Genomic DNA, 17,222 nt, shown 5'->3' with positions numbered 1-17,222 from the left:
TTGTAAAGCGCCCTGTAACTGTTTTGAAAAGTTATATATAAACATGCATTATTATAATTATAATAATAGTTCTTATTATTGTTGACCCACTGCAATCTATGTATATGTATATATACATACGTGTTTCTATGAGTTCTGTCAAAAATCTCCAGTAGTTATTAAAATACTAAATATCCATCCAGACTTTTAAACCGAACCGCGCTGTGATTGGCCGTCGGGCGGTCACGTGGTAGAGTGCAGTCAGTCGCTGTGCCTTGCCTCGAGCCAGCGCTGAGTGGAGCCTGTCTGCCAACAGCTTCAGCAGCGGCTCTATCTGGATCCTACAACACTCACTGACAATTACAGGAGCCCCCTTTTTCTTCTTATTTCCGAGGATTATTCTTCACCATGGGCGACAAAAAGAGCCCTACCAGGTAACGCAACCGCCCGCTGTCGATTTATACTTGTTTAGGGCGTTTTGGGCTCGATATTTGGATGCGTTTCCCTCACACAGGGAGCGTTTCTCCCTTTTTTCAGTTGGTATGCCACAGCTAGCTAGAATAGTGCAGTCACTATGGCGGCTTCTCGCTCCCTACAACCCAGTCACTTAACAGACAAAGGGAAATTTTTCAGAGGATACGCCTGGCATTCCCTGAAACGCTCTTCTACCTCGATAAACCCGGTTGGAGGGTCAATGTCGAAATGGACATTGCGTGATATTCGTTTCGTTAGCCGACATGCTAAGCTTCGATACCGAAAATTTTAGCAATGCTCGCCTGCTTGCTAGCCTAGCTGGCGATACAATCGGACGGTGTGGACAGTCGCCCGCTTCGCCAGTGTGGGGTTTTAACCAAAGAGCTCTACTTGCCGGGACTCGAACCCAACATTAATGACAACACGGTCATGCTTTGTGTCATGCCAGGGAGCATGCAGATTACATGGGGGATTCAGTTAATCGCAACCCTCATTCTTGTTAATTTATGAAATAGTGTGATTTTAAAAACTAACTTGACCTTAACATTTGTCTCATTTGTAAGGCCAAAAAGACAAGCCAAACCGACCGCTGATGACGGCTATTGGGACTGTAGCGTCTGCACCTTCAGGAACACTGCCGAGGCTTTCAAATGCAGCATCTGCGATGTGAGGAAGGGCACATCCACAAGGTAACGTAGCTCTCTCTCTCTCTCTCTTGTCTGAGCGTCTCGTTTTTCCCCTGGCTGGCTGGCTGGCTGCAGCAGCATTGCATCGCAATTTATAGGAATGACAACTTTGATCGACAGCCTATTTGTCTTTGAACGAATGGGGAATATGGACTTGTTGATGGACAATCTCGCTAACATCTCCCACTGTCGGCTGTATTATCCATAGTCTATCATGAATATACGACTAACGTTACAGTGCTTTTATGGTTTCGTCTAGGTGCGCTGGCTGCCTCACTAGCCAGAGGGGGGGATGGGGTGGGGAAGAGGGACCATACTTCATGATGGCTGTACAGCTACAGTGCATCAACAAAGCAGCCGCTACAGTGAAAGGACTGCTTTTTATAGACTGAAACAATGCGAATGCATCTGTGAACATTTCACCTACCTGTAGGATTGCAACGGTTGTCATTGAAGGGTCTGATAAGTCAAACTGACAGTACACAAGGTGGATCCACAGCCATGACAGGAATATTTTTCTGAGATTAAGAATAGTGGGCCTAATCTGAATGAGAATTAGAGATGGGTAACTGGTTTTGCCCTTTAGACCTTTTCCCTTTTGTCACTTGGGTAAGCCTGGTTCATTTCATGAGTGTTCACAAGAGGTTTACCAGCATGTCGTCTAAATTAGCCTTAAATAAATCAAACCACACATTTATGCACTGTTAATCACTTTCAAAACTAAGGGGTTTTGCCACGAAATTGTTTTGTTTGGAAGCTGTTTAAATGTGGCTTTACTGATGTTTGTTTTCAGAAAATTCCTCCAGATGAATCATATCAATATTTGTAGTTTGAGGCTCATATGTCCCTAACAGGTCCTCTGAGCCAAAGTCAGAAATTTTGTGATGTCAGCAGAAGGCTACGTCTTATGGGAAATTGAGATGAAATCGCAGTAGTGCTTTTTAATATCATGACGGGATTCCCTTTCGGTTTTGTGTATACCGCCACCGCCGCCTCCTGTTCTGGGGAATTGTTTTTGATGATAAGTTGCCTGTGTCACAGTGTGAGTTTACATGCACATGTCATCAGTTGCATGATGAGATGGAGAGATAGATGAGTCATTTGTGAGTCTGTTGACAAGTCCCCTGACCTTTCCAGCTGTGGTTTTACAATGAGTGGCTCGGCTGACACCCCTTGCGCACCACAAACAGGGAAAACACACTGACGTCGGTTTACTGAGAATCCAAAAGATTGGGCTCAGTCTTATTTATCTGGTTCCCCTCCCCCTATGATCTTTTCCTAGCAGCGTGTAGTTTAAGCCCATAGCTGATGATGCAGGCTAAGCACGCTGCGCGAAGCAGGAAGCGGAGAGAAGCATGTCGTAGTCCTCCTACCACTGTGCTTTGGCAACAGCCCAGCTGCCTCTGTTTGGTAAATGGGAGCACATCACTGGAGTGGTTGTCACACATCTCCATTTGATCTGAATAGTTAACCTTTGATTGATTCAATTGTTTACCATTGTATGGCTGCCTCTTATTCTAATGGGTACTAATTAGCCATCTTTTCTCCCCTGTTTGATGTATTCCAGCAGAGCATGGGACAGAGCAACATGTTGTCAGCCAAATGATCCACACTTAGGAGAGTGTGTGATTGTTTGTCTTGCTCCTTTTATCTGAGGCTGTAGCTTGAGTGGGCCTTTGTGAGTGATAACACATGTATTCACTAATTACTGGAATACCTCACTGGTGGTAGGAGTCAAAACAATTATTTTCTTTTTGTAGTTTGAATCATATTGTTGTAGTTGTTTTGTGTTTTTGTTTACCGCTGATTGTGTTTAGTTAGACCTAGCTAGACACATTCTCTGTAAAGCCCTCTGAGATATGCTTGTGATAAAGGGCTATATAAATAAATAAACTTGACTTGACTTGACTTGTGCTTGTTTTAAGGTAGGTGAGCTTAAGTATTGATTTCTGTATCTTGTTAGTGTATATGCTTTGGCATACACAGCAAAGGCTGTAAGGAAGCTAGCTTCCAGTCAGTGTCACATGGTTCTGTCAATGCTTGAAATGGCTTGTTATGTGTAGGAATGACTTTTGGAATTGTAGTTGTATACAATGAGCTAAATGATAGATTATGGATATAAAGATAGCTCCTTCCGCATGTTCACACCACAAGCAACTTGAGAAACCAGTTGCCAAATGTAGATTATTTTTCTGTGACCTGAGACAAGTCAGACTGTGGTCACCTCTATCCCTGTTTAGCTGCAAGGAAAAGTTGGATGCAGCTTTAGGCAGCATCACAGCCAGTCATGCAGATGTCCACCTATTGCTGAAACACTGTTGGTGCTACAGCTAAGTCAGCTAGGTCAAACAGTAGCACAACGATGTGGTTGCTAGAGGTATGAATGCATATTTAGTCTTCTGTAGGTTTTACCCAATTGTCCTACATAAAAATTCATTTTCAAATGAATATTTCTATACCCTTGAGCTCAGTACTCAGGCAGCAGTTGTTTCTACAGGTGCTGATGGAGAAGTATACAGGGGTCCCAAGTCACATGGTTCTACATGAGTGGTGATGGTCTGGACAGATAGAGGCTTAAACCCCAGTAAGACTTCATTCGCACCTTATGCACTAGCAGCGGTAGGTAAGGTAGGTAACTCTGGGTCATGCAGCTCTGATTTGTGCTAACAGGGGCAAGAATGTGTGTTAACGAGAGCAAAATGCTGGCCACGGCATCAGCATGCAGGGAGAGGCCCCACTCTCCCCAGCCGAGCGCAGCCTAACGAACCTGTTGACCCAATCCAGCTCGGTGATGTAACACGATACCCAAGTAGGCTAAATCTAGCCTCTGCCACTCTGACTCTTAAACAAGAAAGCTCTATGGGTTTTGCACCTGACCTCTCTGCTAATCTACAAGTCCAAGTAGCCCAAATGTTCAGCCTCCTTTGTGTTCAGTGCCTGATTCTTGAGTAATTGGAGAAGAGTTTGCATTAGCACCCCCTGTGAGGTGCACGCTATCATATTCAAATGTTTCTGGCACCTGAACCTGATCGCTGTGTGAATGTGACACCGTGTTGCTGTACATCAGTTTGCGGTGTGGTGGTGTTTGGTATGCACCTCTGGCAGCCCCGGGGCCCAGGGAGAAACCATTAGTAGCCCTCTAAAGTTGATTGATGGTTGGGATCACAGGAAGTCTTGAGGTACCTCAGTCTTTGACTGCTGTGCTGTTATCTGTGTTCTTGTGAACTGTTGTCTACCATTCCCAGTAGTTTCCACATACTCTTTATATAAAACAGAGCAAATAGGTGTTGTCTGTCACTCAAGTTAGCAAAATGTTATGTTATGACTAGATTAAATAAACCAACTACCTAATTTATCTTAACCTCAGACTGCAGAAATGGAACTGATATTACAATTGACATGCAGCAGTGTAAAATATGGGAATTTATTGATATTGGTATCAAATATCAGGCCAATACCAAGCTTAAAAATGTTATCAGGCAATTCATCAACTAACGAAATTTGATACCAAGACCCATGCAACAGGTCAGAAATCAAAGCAAAACAACTTTTTTTTCTGCCCTTTTCACACATAGAATGATTTTAAATGTCTTGAATTAGGGCTGCACGATATATCGTTTCAGCATCGTCATTGCGATGTGCGCATGCGCAATAGTCACATCGCAGGACGTGCGATGTCAAGTAAGGCAAAAGGAAAACTCGCACGGTTCTCATTTTCCATGACTAATCTACAAGAGAAGTCTGTCTGATATAACATAACTTACTCCGATTTAAGGGTTTGTTATAAGAGTAGCGTATGTTACCTTTCCAGCTTTCGTGGCTCCGAACCGTAGTTGGGAAGCCTCTGGTGTTGTGCTAGCCTATTTCAATTTAGCCTGGCTCGTAGCTGGTAACAAGCTTTTTACTAAGAGTCCGGACCAACTCTGCAGTGGAGAACTGGCACTTTGTTTCGGTACAGCAGCGAACCTAATGCACGGCCTCTCGGTGACGTTCTAAGCTCTTTTCCCACTAACAATGGTAACTTTACTCACTCAGTTGCATCCTGCAACTCACTCTGGCTGCGGCTAAAAACACACTTACTTCCTACTACGTCACCCGCGCAGGTTACCCACAAGGCCACCTTCTTAAAGGGGCAAGGCTTGATAGAGCTATTCAAGTCATTTGGTGAAAATTCCTGTATTTTTTCATATCGCAATATATATATCGCAGGAAAAAAAAAATATTGCAATGTCAGTTTTTTCCAATATCGTGCAGCCCTATCTTGAATGGAGAAAATTGACCAGAAGGCTTTTTCTAGAGCCGGATGGTGTCATTCTGATCACTGTGGTAAGCCTACATAAGATAAGTATAGGCTGTGGCTATAATATGTCCATAACTCTATAAATATTTACAGATCTGGCATACTGAAGCAAATGTGTTACGCATTTAGGCTATGGCTTTATAATAAGCCCGAATAGGAAATCCATAAATTCAGAGATTCCCATTATGTAGGGGAACTGTATCGTATACATGTAAAGTGTCAGTGTTTTGGCTTGTAAGGGAACGGTTGGTCAGTATTAACGATCAGTTTTGCTTGAATAGTGGTTGTATGCCATGGCTTTGCAGTGGGCCCCTGAAAAGTAAAAGTGCATCCATAATGTGCGTGTGTGTCTAAGTGTTGAGGCTGCACAATTATTGGAAAATGATTGCAGTGTATGTCTTTGTTTGTGTGTCTCAGTGTGTGCGCCTTTCTGTCTGTTGGAATGATGGAATAGAGTCATTATAATCCGTGGATTCTACCACTGTCACATTAAGGCAAATTGTCTCGGATAATGGAATTACATAAGAGGGACATGCTGGCACTCCATTTGTATCTGCACTTCCTCGCCCACCGCTCCCCCCCAGAGCAGCCCCCACTCAGAGGAAACTGCTTTTGCTTATCCAGCATTATCGGCATCTGCACTAAAACCCCGAGCACGAGCGGGTAGCCCTAATCTTTATGTGTTAATTGGCGGATTTAAAAGTTCTTAATTACTTCATGGGATTTGGCAGAGTGTGAGTGATTAAATACAATAGCCAATTTGGCAATCTGACAAAACAGAGAGAAATGTTGAGAGAACTGCTGAATTGGGGCTCCTCCCACTCAGGAAAAGACGAGGCGAGTGTGACAGAGAGCAAGCGCTCTCAGAAAGATACAGAATAGGGCAGAAGAGGACACCGAGAGAGGGAGGGAGTGAATGAGTTGTTAAGTGTGGAGTCACAGCTAGCTGAAAGTAAGGGAGAGGGCAAGAGAGGACAAGGAGAGAGACAGTGCAGCGAAGGGACAGAGGAGAGTGTAGCGTCTGGACATTTTTGTGTGTGTGTGTGTGTGTGTTGAGGGATGGGGGGGGGGGTATGGATAGCTGCAAGGGGGATGTGTTCACTCAGCCGAGAGTCTCCAGGGGCCAAGGCAGAACGGAGCACATCATTACCCAGGGAAGGAGAGAGCCAGGCCGGACAGCCTCCTCTCCGTCTACCAGTACCATCATCGATGCATGGGTAGGAACAGTGCCGTTTGACATGTGCCATTCACTACATTTGGGACCAAGAGAGAAACTGGAATTGACCATTTTTTCGTGGTAAAGTTGTAGTGTGAAAGATTTTGATCCTCTTGATCGTCTTTCTAGTTTCACAGCTCTAGTTAGGCATGGTTAGTCTAAGTGTATTGAGAAACCATAGCCCAGGAAAAAGCAAATCAGTTTGACAGATTTGAATCATGGCTACAGTAGTCAACAGAGGAGTTTGACCTTGCAGTGTCAGGTTTCCTCAGTTGTTGTTTTTGTTTGTTTATTTGATGTTGTTCCCCTTGTGTAGTCTTCATGAAAGGCTACTGTGAAGGCGCAACGTCCCCTTTGGCAGTGCTGCTTGATGACTTGTTGAGCTAATTTGAACCAGGCTGTTTACACGAGAGCGAGTGAGCAAAAACCAGGACAGCAGCAAGACGGGGTGACCGGGTCCACCAGACAGATAACTCACGCACACCAGAGGCAAAGCAGCGGGAGAGAGGGGATGAGAGGTGAAGATGAGAGCTACTTAAAGCCAATGGGAGGTGGGTAATGCACAGGGAGAAAGTGAAGCGAGCAGGGAAGAGACAAAGAGAGAATGATGGAGTGGTAATAGAGAGGAGAGACTGGGGGGAAAAAGTGTTGAGTGATACAGAGCGATGTGACACAGTGCTGCAGATGGAAGGAGCTCATACATGCTTAGTGCCTTCGCAATGGCTGGCTGTCAATCTCTGCGATGCCTGGCAGTTTGTAGCCTGAAAGGTCAGTCACAAAAGGGGAAGGCTTGTCAGTGTGAAGATTCAGTCTCTTTCACGCACAAGCAGGCACACTCGTGCACGTTCCTCTTAATTTTTCTGTCTGTGTCTCCACTATTTGCTCACAGGCATAGACCTGTTTTCCCTCTAATTTTTTTTGTCTGTCTGTCTGTCTCACACACAAACTCAAACACAAGCAGACACCTTTAGGGCCGATGCACAGGCAGCGCTCTAAAACGCTTGGAAAACGTGAGGCGCTGAGTGGACAGTGAACACAGAACGTTTATCAAGTGCGCTTGGATGGTTGCGCTACGGGTGCGCTTGGCGTTGCCAAGCAACCAAAGACAACAACTTCATGTTTGTTAGTATTTATCTGAAATAATGGATTACCATCACAGTAAAACTGTCGTAGTAGCTTTACTTCTTGATCTACATGTGGAGCAGAAAGATTTCGCCATGAATATATCCCTCTCTCTTTCGCTTTCAGGCTGTGACATGCGGTGCGCTTGCGGTGTTCCAAAAAGTTGAGATGTTTTTATCTCACTGCGCCATGGTCGCGGTCGAAAAAAAGGGCGCGTCGAAATGCGTGCGCATCATGACCGCATCGGTATCGCGTTTGCGCGTCTGCCACGCGCAAAAGACGCGCCATGTGAACCAGCCCTTAGCCTGTCAGGAGAAGCGGAGAAACAGACTCCCAGCAGTCAGCGTGGTACGTAGCAATTACAGTTCTTGCAGAAAAGTTGAGAGATCTTTGAGAGATCTCTTTGTTCCAATGTGAGATTTCCCTAAATTCCTCTGCTCTGTCAGCTGGTCTCAGTAATTCATCTCAACACGTCACCGTGGGAACTAAATGTCACGCTTAACTGTCGTGCTCTTTTGCTGTTTGAGGGAATGGCGTGGGATGTGGACGGTTTCTGCTGGGTGCCCGCTGTGCATACTGAGCACCCAGAGGCATTGGATGGGAAGGGCGTGGGGGTTCCACAGTCCCCCACAGGGGCAGTTCCCTCGGCGGGGTGGAGGGGGTGAGGGTAACGCTAAGTCCACAAAATCCTGTCTGGAAGGGATGAATGAAGGGATGAATGTTTAATGCCTCTGGTGGGCAGTGGGAATGAATTGAGCAGCGCTGTAGCCCCAGGCTGCTCTTCAGGTGCTTTCCTCAAGCTCCAAACCACCCCTGCTCACCCCGACTATTTTACCCATGGATGGCTAGAGGTGACAACACTGCTCCAGTCACCGTATACTAGGCCGATCCAGAATTTGCTCATGGGGAACGCGAGTTGCACTGGTTAACATATTCCAGACAGGCGGCACAGGCAGGCAGCTCTCAGCTCTGCTCCATCACCCTCCATACTGGGAGGGAGGGGGGGGGGGGGTACTGCTTGTTTCTGCATAATGATCAAGGCGCGCTGCAAATGTTGACACGGACGAGTGCGTATAGATGGTTACGTCGACACCAGCATGGCGTAGGAAGGTGCTGTGATCAAACCGAAGCCCTGTGGCATCCTCGTATGTTGGATCTAAGAGAAGCGCTCCAGGCTGGGGCTGTGATGGTCTCATAGTCCTATGTGGGAAAACCAGGTCATTACTGAATAAAGGAGAACAGAGGATTCATGTTTCTGATGTTTTTAGTACGTCATTGAGAACAAGGAGCCCACGTTTTCAGTGTGCAGGCGCGGTTATTTACAAAGTCTGAGTGAGTGAGTGGGTGATGTTAAATAGTCTCAGCTCTTCAGTAGGCTGCCCATGGTTGAAGGAACCTCTTGTCTGTTGGTCTCCTCTGTCTCTCGCTCGCTCTCTCTCACTCACTCTCGCTCGCTAGCTCAGCTGTCTGCCACTGCATTCACTCAGCCTGGCAGGAAATAATTGCTTGTCCTCCACACAGCACTTCAAATAAAAGAGCCGTGTTAATGAGGGCTTTCCTGCGCCTCTCTCTCTATCACACTCTCCATCGCTCACTCACTCTCTCTTCATTACTCTCTCTCTCTCTCCATGAAGTGCTCGGTCTCATTGTCTCGTTTTCTAGAAAGAGATCCCTCTAAAACAGCGGGCTCAGCTTTTGCTCTTGGCTAGCGGTATCGGCTACTCCTGGCCAGCAAGAGTTCCAGCAGAGTTGAGGTGTCACTGTCTCAGGGATGGTTCAGGGTGGGTGGATGAGTGTAACTATGGGTGTCAGTCTGTCTAAATTAGGAGCATTTAAGCGTGATGATAGTTATTTTGGGGCGTCCCGTGGAGGGAGTCTCCACAACCCCCCCAGACTGTGGAATTTAAGGGGCGGGCAGAGGAGGTGCTGTCAATCATGGTCTATTGTAGTGTGAAGGGGAGGTAATATGCTGTTAGCCCTCACAGTGGGGAGTGGTTCAACAGCAGGCTTTACACTTACTCACACACACACACACACGCCGATTCCCCTGGAATTTATTGGCAGCAGTGGGAGGTGGGAGCAATTTCTGTGATGGGACCCTGGGGTTCACTCCTGGTCCTGTTCCCAGTGTTAGTTCCAGTACCTGTTGTGGTATATAAATGGTTCCTATTTGGATGCGTACAACATAATATGGGCCAATTGTACCACTAACAATACTGTAATTGGTAGATTCTGTGCGAAACAATGAGGCCAGATGAATTTTCTTTCATCATTTATTTAGCCAATTTATCAATTTGTTTAGTTTTAGCAGTGGGGGACAATTTCTAGCAGTTTATGGCCACAGTTTATAAATGGAGGGAACACACACACGCACGCGCGTATCAAGGTGGCATGCAGAATCTCCAGCCATGTTAATGGGCCACAGAGCGGTGTTGTGTGAAGCCGTGACGTGTGGTCAGTAAATAAATAATGGGCCAAAGAGAGCGGCGGCACTATCATGCCAGCAGCAACTCATGGCTGACTTACAGCTGGCACTGAATCACAGCTTAACTACCGGGGCTGCTTCTGCCGCCACTGCTGCTGCTGACACAAATCTCAGGCTCTGGCCAGGGCCTCGGCTCGGCGACAGGCAGAGGAGGCGTGGAGCTTATCAATCAATCAATCACACTCACTCTCCACCTCCACCGCTCCGCTAACAGCTCACCCTGCCAAACAGAATGATTTCTGGTCCTGTTGGATGCCATCCGCGCTCACAGCCTGTTTACGAGCGTTTTGCTGCCTGCCACTGCCAAATCGTGTGATGGATAAGTGCAAATATTCATGGCCGTGGGTTAGAGAGACAAATGTTTTTTTTGCATGGGTGTGTATGTGGGCAAGCGCATGTTACCATTGTACCTTTAAAATTTATCGTCTCTTTTATGGTAGCCTAACGGCCTTTGCTCACTGCTGTTTTCATGTGGCACAAGTTGCCTCCCCAAGACTTATTTTCCTTGTCACATGTAACTTCCTCCAGCCATTGGCCTAAGGTAATTCCCAGCTCACTGAAGTCCCCAGGAGTGTGTCTGGCACGAGGACAGCAGGTAGCACGAGCCGTAGCCTCCAGAGAACCATGGCAGCTAATGCTGGTGGATCAACAGCCCAGGGCTCATCAGCATTCGCCACAGCTGGCGTATTGATTGGAGTGTGGTGTGAGCGTTACAACATGATGCCCTATTATGAGCCGATTGATTGCCTTGTGATCGGCTGCTCCCCCCCTCGGGGAGAAGCATTGGGCTCCTTCTCTAATAGGCTGCAGCAAGCGGAGAGCAAATGAGCTTGATGGAGCAGTAGAGAGATAAGTGGTGAAAGAATTGGACTGAGAAATAGGGGGAAGAAGGACAAAATGTTGGAATTTAAAAGTGTTAGGCTAGTAAAAGAAGATGGAGAGAGTGGTGTGGGAAGACTGAAACAAGTGTGGGGATGAGAGAGGAGAAGGAGAGTTGCTGGACTGGCAATGTGACGTAGTGTTACATTGAAACACTGAGGTTAACCGCCTTAGCAGCTGTCTGGAAACCACTGTCCACAGCAAGCCGCTGACATCAGCAGCACCAGTCTGACACTACAGAGGTCCTATCAGCAAGAGGAGCTCCTTGTAGCTATGTATTTGCTCTTAGCCCTTTTTCACTATAACCCATTCCCATGGTAAAGCCAAGAACATTTGAATTCATGGCAAGAGCTTCACTCTCCAGCAGTAATGCTTGTTTATCTGCCCAGCTTGATGCTCGGAGACAGACGGACAGAAAGACAGAAAGTTTCTGCAACTCTCAAGACTCCTTGCTTGACCACAGACTTGTAGAAACAGTCCTGAGGACCATGGCCCTCCTCTCCACTGCTAGAATATAACAAAAACTCCTCCTGCCAAGACTAGAATTGGGTTTTTGAGAGGGGGGTGTATACAGCTAGCATAGCTGGTTGTATTCCTGTTGAAGGGCCTCCTGAGTAGCCAGTGAGCCATGCCAGGCAGTTTGTTTGTGCGCTAAGCTTTTCAAGTGCGTGTTTGTGTGTAAGAGCGTGCTTGTGGTTTATTCCTCGCCATGCTTGCCCAGTGCTGGCCTGTGATTATCCATGTTGCTGGCTGCAGTCTGGTCTTGGCCGGGCCTGAGTCTCTGCCAGGCTGCGGTCATCCTTCCCTCTCCCCCGAGGTCCTCTGCTTCCCCCAGATGCTGCCAGCTGGTGTCCATTATGCTGCAGGTGTGTGTGCTGGCTCAGGCAGCCAGACCACGGGTTAGCATTTATCCTCACAACTTCAGGCCCTCTTCATCTTCACAGCTGACAGAGCTGGTCTTACTACATGCATGTGTCTTTAAGAGTATAGTCGTTCAGTGGACATACAGTACAGTAGAGAATAGAAAAGATGTTTTCACAAAGGAAGCATATCTTTATGTGAACTGTCCAATATAACCTTCTAGGGAAGCAGGTGTGTCTCTGTGAAGGTTGCACCTCTTGTTGTTCATCCTCAGACATTTGGTTGTTTTCGTCAGACACCTCGTTATTTGCCTGCTGAACAAGAATGACGGAGCTCAAAAAGAATATGGTTTGTGTGTGTGTGTACTCCAGTGAGTCAGAGAGGCGACAGAGTTGATCTGTGGTGGTTGGTGAGCTAGCTGCTCAGTGAGCGGGCCGGCTACAGCGCGTCCCACTGAGTCCCAGCCTGTGACAAATGGGGCCAACCCTGCAGTAATCAGATTAGAGGGCCTAAGTGACGTGCTGCAAATGTCCCACCTTGTGATCCCCTGCATTCATTTTATTACAGCCGTGAGCTAATGAGATTACCCTTCAAAACAGAGCCGCTCCACCAGGAAACGGTCGCTTAAACCTGCCTCCGCAGCAGCTGGGAGCATCAGCCCCTTTCACTCCCTGCCCTCTAGGTTCAGTCACCTCTCTTTGTCATCCATAGTGTTACAGTGTTGGTGCATGGCCAGAGCTCCACTACCAGGCTAATCCCTGTTTGTGCCTTGGATCTCCTCCACAGGAAACCCAGGATCAACTCCCAGCTGGTGGCCCAGCAGGTGGCTCAGCAGTACCCAATGCCTCCCCCGCCCAAGAAGGAGCGGAGGGAGAGGAGCGAGCGCTCAGACAAGGAGCCCCCAAACGGGGACGGAGAGCGTGCTGACGGAGAGGGACGCCCTGAAGGTGAGCGTCCAGAGAGAGTGAGGCCAGAGGGAGAGACCCCTGAGAAGGACAAGAGCGACAAGGAGCAGCCGATCAAAGACAAACCCGACAGAGAGAAGGACATCAGCCCGGCCATCACCAAGAAGCCCAGCAGCAAAAAGACCAGGTCAGTGTACAAGTAGATGCTCCACTAGTATCTCTGGAAGCCCCCTGTGTCAATGTGATGCTCACTGGTATACATCTGTTTTCCTCCAGACCCAAGTCAGACAACCATCAGAGCCCACCCAGCGACAAACACAGCATACAGTCTGGAAAGTCGGCAACCAAGACCAACAAGACCTCTCACATTTCCAGGTGCGTAGCGACCTCTCCTGCCCTTTGTCTCTTTGGCAGAACACATGGCTTCACGTTTATGACTATACAACACTTCTTTTTAGAGAAAGACATTGCACTTCAATGCTAGTGCGAAACCTCAAATGATTCACCAATGATCTTTTACACTAAACACCCACTCTCACTTTATACCCACTTGCTCTGACTGTTCATGCATCACCCGCTGAAATGAGCAATTTAGTGTAGCCGCCCCCACAATGCTGGCAACCTCCTCCTTGTTGTTGCTGAGACGCAGATATTGTGGCTGCCATTTCTAGCTTTTAATGTTTTTTTTTTCTATGTCTACCCCCCTCAGGCCCAAACTGAAGAACATTGACCGGAGCACCGCCCAGCAGCTGGCTATCACCGTAGGGAACGTGACGGTGATCATAACGGACTTTAAGGAGAAGACCCGCTCCTCCTCCACGTCCTCGTCCACCATCACGTCCAGCGCAGGCTCCGAACAGCAGCACCAGAGCTCCGGCTCCGAGAGCATGGACAAGGGGTCATCGCGCGCCTCCACCCCTAAAGGGGATCTCTCTGTGGGGCACGACGAGTCGTTCTGAGGCCCTCCGCCCGTCTCCACCCTCCTCCACTCCCCTTTCCCCACGTTTCTGGACACTATGGATCCCATATGGGGAGAGATTTCACCTTTCCTATTGCTGCCCTGCCTCCCATTCCATAACCACCCCTGGATGCTGAGAGGAGCTGGCTGGCTGAGAGGAACAGCACGGTGCGCCTGTCGGGGAGATGAATGCCCTGCTTGGGGAACTTCCTCGTGGTTACACCCATGGTACAGGCGAGGAGAGTGGGGTTACAAGGAATAATGCCCCTCCCCCGCCCCCCCTGCGGTAGCATCCAGACACTTGTATGTATTGTTTTATATTTGTACGTGGATGTGAGGCCAAGTCGACATTTTTTTTTGTTTTTGTAAAGAATTCTCCGCTGTGCACAATAACCACCATCATTTTAATAACTTTAAACCATTATTACCCTTATTTATTACCTGTTGCACCTGTATACTTTGATATTCTCCTTTTTTTTTTTTTTTTTTTTGTTGAAGCTTTGCTGTGTAGCTCTGCCGATCGATCGTTCCTTCAGTGTTTTTACAGTTTGAAATGATAGGACAAGACTCTCAAGCCACACACACATACACACATATGCACGCACAGACACACACACACACTGGTGCTAGATACACTGTGAAGCGGTTTTTCAGATCTGGGATTGCTCATTCACTCAATGTGACAAAGTGCTGATGACTCAGAAATTCTCATTCACTTTTCTCTACAACACTGTCTCACTCTGAACACTGTTGGGACCTTCATCAGGTCCATCTTATTGATATGTACAGGTCAACGTGCATCAGAAGGTCACCTGAAGTTCAGATACCTAACCTTTTCAACTAGATTGTCTATGATTTAGTATGCTATAGCAGATCTCTTATACAGTATCTAATGTCCTTAACTGTATAGTGTAGGCTGTTGTGTAAAACACTAAAAGCTGTTGATATTTTCTGCATTCCGTACTTCAATATTGAGTTCGCTGGCTGAAGGAAGAGTTGTCTCCTCAGCTCTTGAGCCAGGGTTTTTTCTGTTGTGACTGAAGGATGGTTCCGTGCAGTTCCACTTGGTAAAACCATATCGAACTGTAAAATAGACCTCTTCCCTACCTGTCGCTATCAAGCTGTTGTGAATGGATTTTTGTTTCTTTTATTGTGGTCCTGAAGACAACTTTGAATTACATTGTCAGTGAATTTTCATTCACTCAACCTGATTTCCCAGACACTTAATTGCAAAGACCTGAACAATTTATGAAGATCGACAATTCAATTGACTTGTTATTTTTATTGATTAATTTAAGACTCCAATATGTCATTGAAGGCAAAAAAATACTGCAGTAGTTGATAGAACATAATTGCTCTTTGAATTTTCAGAACAGCAAGGCTTATTTAAGGGTTTTAATTCACTTTCACCTTAGCTGATACTAGACCAACATAATTTCCTTTTAACTGTATGAAATTGTATAAAGAATAAATGTGTATATGATATCTTAGTTTTATTTATTGAAGGACCAAAGGAATTTCATAATGACATGATACATAGACAGATGAATAACAATTTGAAATGCAATTATCAAATGTGTGAGATGAAATAACAGTTTAAATAAAGACTAATATAATCCATTTAAATGGTGTTCTTATTGTCCACTCGTCTCTGTGCACGGCTAAATCAGAGCAGAGAGCGGCATACTGTGAGCCGAGCTGAAGAGCACTACCAACTTAGCACTCGGTGGTGAATCGTGCCTCATTCGTGCAGGCGATGACAAACAGACCGCATGTGGGTTGGAGCTGTGGGTCTGCTGGGTCTCGCCAGCTTTTAGAGGAAGCCCTCGGCCTTCGCTCTGCTGGACTGCCGCAGCACATGTAGCTCCCCTAACAGAGGCCCTAAGCTCGCCAGCGCAGCCGCTCCCAGAGCAACTAAAACCAGGTTAGGCGAGGTGAACATTGTCCCAAAAAACGTAATGTCCCACTAGTGCGAGGGGCAGGATTTGATGGGTGTCGACTAAAGGCTTTGCTGTTTCACACGTAGGGATGATAATCATATGTGTGTTGTGAGTAAGCAATGTTTGACGTCCAGGAGGTATGTGTTCATAACTTTTTTTCTGCTATTTAGCTATGGTTATTATGTAATTATGTACTTTATTGCATACAGATATGGAATCAGTGTTCAAAGTGAGGAAAAGCAATGTGAATAGAAATAAGTGGGACCGCTGGGTCAGAACGCGGGGGAGGGGGGGGGAAATGTTTTGTCCAATTTTTACTGAGAATATTACCCTGCTTTGTAATGCAATCTATTAGAAATGGGCCTAAAAAGCCATGTTTTCACCTGCCTTATCTGCAACCATATTCACTTGACTGAGTACTCCAACAGAAAGGATTCATTATGTTAAATTATTGACAAATGGCCATTTGCTGAGTATATGAATTATTGCTTGTATATAGAATTTGAAATGGTGCAAAAGCCAACACTATGAATATGGCATTGGAGCTGAAGTCTTTTGTTTGTTTCCTGTTTCCTTTCCGCGCAAGCAGTTCTGTTCTTGTGTGCGACCAGTAACCTTAATTTACTGTGTAAAGATGGTTACATTTTTTAGCTTTGTTTGTCAGAGACCCAAATATAGAATGCTTGTTTACTGACTGTATAACCTTAACCGTGAATTTCCAATTAAGTGTATTATACGAACTCATTTCCTCCTATAACAATGTCTTGTACAATGCTTTTAAAGTTATTGCTCGGTAAAAAAAACTATGTAGGGACAGTATAATAATCCATTCTTTGTTTAATCCAGTTTGTTTCTTTTTTCTAACTTATAGCTGATGTGTCATTGTTTCCCCTCGTGAAATGGTCACATTATGTTCCTGGTGTGGAAATGTATGCAGCATTTTCAGCGGATCACGGCTCCTTGTCTAGCTTATAATGTTGAAATAATACATGTTTCTGGCATGTGCACGACTTTGCGCTTATAGGCTAACCTGATCATTTTCCTCCGCTTCAAATAGAAATGTCTATTTATGAATTTTGCTTGTAGTTTTTCACAAATAAAATTGTTAAAGTTATCTATTTTCTGGGTGCTCTGTGTCATTTATTGATGTTACTCGTCTATTCAGTATCTTAACAGACAGTTGCTGTTCCTTACCAGGTAGCAGTAGTTGTGTGTGTGGAGGTGAGACTGCAGGCTATTGATTGAGACGTCCCAGGGGAGTGTGTGTTTGCAGGAGCGGGAGCCTCCACGGTGCAATGACACGTGACGAGGGATCCCCCATATTGACAACAGCCTTCAATCATTTCTGCAGCCCCCACCACACACACACACACACACACATACACAAATCTCCAGAGGCTGGTTAGCAGGCCAGCAA

At 46.2% G+C, this 17,222-nt stretch overlaps 1 protein-coding gene across 1 annotated transcript; it reads left to right on the top strand.

Moving 5' to 3' along the window:
* The first annotated feature begins 282 nt into the window (after positions 1-282).
* Positions 283-16,893, top strand: rybpb (RING1 and YY1 binding protein b). Its single transcript, XM_071919951.2, has 5 exons — positions 283-413; positions 1,017-1,142; positions 12,789-13,094; positions 13,184-13,282; positions 13,617-16,893. Exons 1-5 carry the CDS (start codon positions 388-390, stop codon positions 13,864-13,866), a joined length of 807 nt encoding a protein of 268 aa, XP_071776052.1. The 5' UTR covers positions 283-387; the 3' UTR covers positions 13,867-16,893.
* The last annotated feature ends 329 nt before the right edge of the window (positions 16,894-17,222 follow it).

Source organism: Centroberyx gerrardi, chromosome 5 (genome assembly GCF_048128805.1).
Source record: "Centroberyx gerrardi isolate f3 chromosome 5, fCenGer3.hap1.cur.20231027, whole genome shotgun sequence".
Classification (NCBI taxonomy): domain Eukaryota; kingdom Metazoa; phylum Chordata; class Actinopteri; order Beryciformes; family Berycidae; genus Centroberyx; species Centroberyx gerrardi.
The sequence above is the reverse complement of the archived record's forward strand: the minus strand, read 5'-3'. Positions and strand labels throughout refer to the sequence as shown.